Genomic DNA, 6,746 nt, shown 5'->3' with positions numbered 1-6,746 from the left:
GCATTGGGGTAGATTTAGTGGGTCGATGTGTGTAGGCTTTTGTGTTCTTTTTAAGAAACGGACCGAATGTGCATGTGTCTGTGTGTGTGTGTGTGCGTGTGTTTGCGTGCGTGCGTGTGTGTGTGTGTGTGTGTGTGCACGCGCGCTCACGCGTCTCTGGCGGACAGAGAGAGGCGAAGGAGAGAGAGCGAGAGAGAGAGAGAGAGGGGGGGGGGGGGCGACTATCTGTAACCTTTTATATAGCAGATGCCATACAGAATACTTGATTATGGAACTATTTACTCCGTGTCAAAATGCATTTTTCGATCTGAGACCCGCCATTAGATCACCCACACTTGCTTATTCGCCTCTGATCAACTCCTCTCTTATCTTTCACTCCACCCGTGGGCAGAAGAAGGGCTGCGACTGTCGCCTTGCACAGGGCTGGTTTTCACATATATGTATTTTCTATCGCAGGCCGGATTTAAGATGTGCACCGGCTGCCTTCCCGCAGCCGACTCGTTAGTGAGAATATAATCACCCAGGATTATTTTAACCATAGCATGGGAATAGAGCCCCATCACCACCACCACCAACACCACCACCCCCGTCCTTATGTTCTTTGGACGGAGCTGGAGAAAAGGGATCCGACAGTTTCCCCACTGTTACCGAGTCGTCGGCTATGCGGGGTGAGTGAGAGATCCTTGTGGGCAGGAGAGTGAGGAGTTCATCTCCCGGATTTGAATGTTAGTTTGAGTGGGGGGAAAAAAGATTCAATCGCGAAGAAACAACGAGACGCCACATCATCCGTTTACGCAAAGCGATGTGCGTCGAGATATCTTGATAGTGAGGCTTCTGATTTTTTTTTTTGTTGTGTTTTGGGGGAATTCTCAAGAGATTGCATTAGGAAAGAGCAGATCTATTAGTCTGCACACGGTGGATGGCGAAGCTTTTTTTTTTTTCTTCTTCTTCCTCCTCCCGAGATGAATTGGAATTCAGGCGAGCTATAAAAATGCGCAGTGGCCATCACACCGCGGGGAGTTGTTTTATCAACTGGATTATATTATCGTCTAGGTGCGCGATTGTATGAAAAAAACAAAAAAAATCATCTGGGTGACTTGTTTTCTAACACCGTCACGAACCGAAAGGATGCCGACATAGCACATCTGCATAACGAACACACATCTGTAGGCCCACTTGTCTTTGCCTCCGTGTTTGTTATGAATGTCTTTTGTTTCTTATGAATGTCTTATGTTTGTTCCTCAGGGATTCGCCTCCTGAAGGGGTTGACTCTATTTTATATGCATTTTTGTAAAAACAAGTTTTCACGTATGTAATTCAAATGCTCTATGTAAATCAGAACCCGTCCTTTTCTTTCCCCCTTCCTCAGATGACTCCTCACATTGGCACCGCACTTGAGTGAGCTGGGGCACCCTCTCCCAGGAAAAATGCATATCTGGATCCTAAAAATAATCCTTCTGATTGCATCATCTCTGAGGCTGGTTGAGATGTATGACAATTATGGGGAGATCTGTCGAAGCCTGTGCACGTGCGAGGAGAAGGAAGGGATCCTGACGGTGAGCTGCGAGAACCGGGGGATCATCCGACTGACGGAGATCAGCCCCGTCCGTTTCTCCATGTACCACCTCCTGCTGACAGGGAACCTCCTGAAGAAGCTGTCGGTCAACGACTTCATCAACTACACCGGGGTGACCATCCTGCACCTGGGGAACAATGACATCTCGGAGGTGGAGTCCGGCGCCTTCAACGGGCTCCAGGGATTAAAAAGGCTGCACCTGAACAACAACAAGATCGAAATCCTTCGGGACGACACCTTGGCAGGACTGGAGAGTTTGGAATACCTGCAGATTGATTACAATTACATCACCAACATAGATCCCAATGCCTTGAGCAGACTGCACCAGCTGACAGTTATGATCCTGAACGACAACCTGCTCTTTGCCCTGCCGCCGAACATCTTTCGGAATGTTCCCCTGACACACTTGGACCTGAGGGGGAACCGGTTAAAAATGTTCCCCTACATCGGCCTCCTGGAGCACATGGACAAAGTTGTGGAATTACAGCTGGAGGAGAACCCGTGGAATTGCTCCTGCGAGCTCATCGCCCTGAAGGCTTGGCTGGAGAGTATAGCATACACGGCCCTGGTGGGGGAGGTGGTGTGCGAGACGCCGTTCAGGCTCCACGGCAGGGACCTGGATGAGGTGTCGAAGCAGGAGCTCTGCCCGAGGAGACCCCCGGAGGACACGGCCAGGCCTGCGCCCCCTAGCAGCACTAATGGGTATTACCAGACCACACCTGCTGCCGTCACCGCCTCCGCCACCTCCTCGGCGGTGTTTAGGTCCTCCTCCAGGCCCACCAAGGGCACGCGACAATTTAACAGAACTAGGGCAAAGCCCACGTCCCGATTATCCGGCGGCAACCCTCACAACTATGGCCCCATCATTGCTTTTCAGACCAAATCTCCCGTGCCTTTGGACTGCCCCACCACCTGCACATGTAATCTGCAGATATCTGAAATTGGGCTAAATGTCAACTGCCAAGAGAGAAAGATTGAAAGCATTTCAGATCTAAAACCCAAGCCATACAATCCCAAAAAAATGTATCTCACTGGAAATTACATCCCCGTGGTGCGGAGATCCGATTTTGTCGATGCCACTGGATTGGATTTGCTTCACCTGGGAAACAACAGGATAACACAGATCCACGACCGGGCTTTTGGGGATTTAACCAACCTGCGTAGGCTGTATTTGAATGGTAATCTCATGGACAGGCTTACAGGAGAAATGTTTTTTGGTCTGCAGAACTTGCAGTATCTTTATTTAGAGTACAACAAAATCAAGGAGGTGGATGAGGGCGCTTTCCGCTACCTCCCTAATCTCCAGCTGCTTTTCCTCAACAATAACCTCCTGAAAACCTTACCTGTGGGCATCTTTTCCAGCCTCTCACTGTCTCGGCTGAATCTGCGTAACAACCATTTCCAAAACCTGCCCGTGAGTGGTGTGTTGGATCAGCTGAAGCTGCTGCTGCAGATAGACCTGTTTGAAAACCCCTGGGACTGCTCCTGTGACATAGTGGGGATGAAGATATGGCTGGAGCAGCTCAGCGCCGGCACGGTGGTCAACGAGGTCGTGTGCGAGACACCCAAGCGCCACGCCGCAATGGACCTGCGCTCCATCCAGTCGGAGCAGCTCTGCCCGGACTACTCTGATGCCTACGTCTCATCGAGTACCCCGACGGACGAGCCCATGGACGACCGGGTCGTGACCACGGCGGCCCCGCAGAAGTTCAACACCCCGAGCAGCACTGTCCCCCTCTCTGTCCTCATCCTCAGCCTCCTGCTCGTTTTCATCATGTCCGTCTTCGTGGCTGCGGGGCTGTTTGTTGTGGTGATGAAAAAGCGCAAGAAGTCACAGAGCGACCGCACCAGCACCAACAATTCGGACGTCAGCTCTTTCAACCTGCAGTACAGCCTCTACAGCAACCGCTCTGGCCCGAAAGTCAAGGCCCCGGCCAGTCACGTCTACGAGTATATTCCCCACCCCATGGGCCACATGTGCAAGAACCCCATCTACAGGTCACGGGAGGGAAACACAGTGGAGGATTACCGCGACCTCCACGAGCTCAAGGTCACATACAGGAGTACCGCAGACGACGAGAGGGACAGCGGCACGATGAGGAGCCCGACGTACAGCGTCAGCACCATCGAGCCCCGCGACAACCCCTCCCCCGTCCAGGATGCGGACCATTTCTTCCGGGGCATCCTGGAAGCCGATAAGCAGTCGCCCCACCAGTCCATCCCGTCCCTCCCCGCGGGCACCAATTTAGAGTTCAAGTACACGGGGCCGGTGTCGTACACGTACAACCCCAATTTCGATGTCAGGCGTCAGTTCTTGCACCCGGAGAGGATAAGAGAAACGGTGCTCTACGGCACGGCACCCAGTACTGTCTATGTCGAGCCCAATAGGAATGAGTATTTGGAGCTGAAAGCTAAACTGCAGTCCGAGCCCGATTACCTCGAAGTTCTTGAGAAACAGACCACCTTTAGCCAGTTCTGAGCAGCCGAGTCATTAATGTAACGAAGCATTTTATCTCTCGTGACCCTCTTTGAAACAGTGGCTGGGTTTATAGGGGTGCCTTGGCACGACACAAACAAGCGAAGGCGAAATGGAGTTTAAAACAAACAAAAAAAAAAACGGGGTGTGCCGAACAATCGTATTCTTATTTCCGAAACGTGACAGTACAGGAAAAACGGATACAGCTTTCTGAAACACGGATTGAACAAAGTTGCTCCGCTTAACTGATGATGCAAAAATCTATTTTTCTATGGTGAAGATCGAAATAACACACAGAAATGTAAGTGTACAGGTAAATCTTACCCACCTTCATTTTCAGGAATATAACCATGCATACGGTTTATTGTGAATCAGATGGAAAGGAAAAAAAAATGTTTATAAAAAAATCACTCCCGGACTAAAAACACTGTACAGCAGATCATCGAGAACTGTGTAGGACTATTTTCTGCTGTAGACTGTAAGTAAGTATTTATTGATATAATCTGCCATGTCTTTTCAAAACTTTTGATTCTACATCAATATTACCTGTGTCATCATTCTCCATGAAACCCTCTGGAAAAAGCTTATGTTTGTAGTTTCATTTACTGTAGCTCTGCATTGTAAAAGTGGCTTATTTTGAAAAGTGGCACACCCCCAATGTTAAGAAAAAACAAAGAAGAAGAAGAAGAAAAAAAAAAAAAAAAAAGGACTGCCTCATTTGAAGAAGATGACAAAAAAAGTGTCTTTGTATGCTTTCTGCACTTTTTGGAATTGGAAGGCGAGCAAGCCTTTAAATGAGTCTCATAAAGGAGATTATTATATTAAAAATGAATATGGGTATTCATTTTCAATATGTAGAATTGATATGTTATCAAAAGCAAAATTCATAAAGGATATTTCAAAGTATTAATTATGTTGTGTAATACTGATATTTTAATCAATGTAACACCTATTTTTATACAAGCGTCCGCAGATTCTCTATCCCTTATCGATTTTAGTTTGTTCTGATTGCTTTGCACTTATTGCACTATATTGACCAAACTATGTTATTGTCATCGAATAAAACATGATGTCAGGTTCACATAATGTGCTCATGAGGAACATTGAAGCTGTGGCTGGTTGATGTGATGGCGGAACCTCTGGATTTTACATGATTCTTAATTTGTTTTGGGGGGAGGTGTGAGTTTCACTTTCATACAGGGGGCTGAAACAAGCGTCCAGAAACGGTGCGCTCCCCCTGCAGGGCTAGGAGGTTATTTCGTTTTCGTAGTCAAATAACAACGCACTCCGGGCTGATGACAATTGGCCGTGTGGTGGACTGCAATCAGGGCAGATCAAGGCACACCATGTATGTGCCTCGCTCCGAGGGGCAGCCAGAGACTCGGGGAGGATTCGAAATCAATGGAGTTTCAATCAATGAGCATTATCCGAGGCTGTCCCCCCTTCGCAATTACACCATAACCGCGGCGTTGGCATTGACGCCCCGGCAAGTGATGATTTGGTTATTTATTAAAAACAAAATTGGAGCTAGGATTTGAAATAGCAAAGGCCATTTTAGCATTGTGACAATATCAGGGGTAAAAAAAAATCAGATGGGGATTGAGACGTGCAGCTGCTGGATTGGGTTTGTTTTCACAATTCGGCTCTTATCCTCTTTTTATTGGTTTATATCACATTTCCTTGTTTTTTCAAGCTGATGGTTCTTCAATCGTTTACGTACTTGCTTGGATTTTTTTCTTTTTCTTTTTGATAACTTGCTCCTAGCTTGACCCACTTCAAAATCCAATATGCAAAGTAGGTCTATAAAAATGCAGAGGACGCACCCGGGCCACCATTTTCAGTGTGCAGCGTGCGTCACCATTTAGGAATTCGATGTTCCTTAACTGGCACGGATCTCTCTGGAGAGGAGGCCCGAATCTGAATCTCTCCCCGAAATGTTCATTCAGAGGGAATGACTGTCATAATCATTATTGATCTGCGCGTATTTACACTAACTGTCAGAGAAGATCCCCTAAATGCAAGACCCCCCTTTTTTCTCTCAATTGCAATAATGTAGAAAATGGAAACTTCTGCGGGTGTCTCTCTTCAGAGAAGCCCGGGCTGAGAACAGAAGGCACCATTTGGGAGATGAGGCGCCCTGGAACCGAGTGTGCCTGTGGATGTGTCATACATGTAGCAGGCGATGTGAATCATAGCCCAGAAGTGTGTGTGTGTGTGCGGTCTCCCGGCATCGGTGGCCTGTGGGACCTCGCAGTGTTGACAGTTTCTGACATGGATTTTATTTTTCCCCCCTTAAATTCTTCTCGTGCCCACATGAAAAAAAGGAAAACCACCAGTAGAGGTGCGACAACGCGGGGAAGCTCTCGAAATTTAACAAACAAAAAAAAAAAGTGTCCCAGGCGGTAATCTGTTGTTTATTTATCCTCCTCGAATGTTGGATTCTTTTCAGGATGATTTGGCTAAATTCACAGAACTCCAGAGGGAAAAGGAAAAACTGCTTGAGCACAATTACATAATCACTGAATCATGCAGATCCAAACGGGATTGTTATCACTGTATGTTCGCGTGTGTGTGTGCGTATGTGTGTGTGTGTGTGTGCTGCACCATCCCTCCCACCCAAACTCCCATTATTGACCTTTATTACAGTTATGGCCTGGCACCCTGTCCCACAGTGATGGGTGCGTGAAGCATCCC

At 47.7% G+C, this 6,746-nt stretch overlaps 1 protein-coding gene across 1 annotated transcript; it reads left to right on the top strand.

The window, feature by feature from the left end:
- Positions 1–1,388: 1,388 nt before the first annotated feature.
- On the top strand, positions 1,389–5,122 carry LOC133933220 (SLIT and NTRK-like protein 5). The gene has a single exon (XM_062380167.1). It carries the CDS (start codon positions 1,428–1,430, stop codon positions 4,053–4,055), a length of 2,628 nt encoding a protein of 875 aa, XP_062236151.1. The 5' UTR covers positions 1,389–1,427; the 3' UTR covers positions 4,056–5,122.
- The last annotated feature ends 1,624 nt before the right edge of the window (positions 5,123–6,746 follow it).

Source organism: Platichthys flesus, chromosome 22 (genome assembly GCF_949316205.1).
Source record: "Platichthys flesus chromosome 22, fPlaFle2.1, whole genome shotgun sequence".
Classification (NCBI taxonomy): Eukaryota; Metazoa; Chordata; class Actinopteri; order Pleuronectiformes; family Pleuronectidae; genus Platichthys; species Platichthys flesus.
Note: the sequence above shows the minus strand (reverse complement) of the source record. Positions and strands in the feature narration are given on the sequence as shown.

What these genes read in the sequence shown, in the direction of transcription:
- LOC133933220 (XM_062380167.1), top strand. Translation starts at nt 1,428, where the DNA reads ATGCATATCTGGATCCTAAAAATAATCCTTCTGATTGCATCATCTCTG.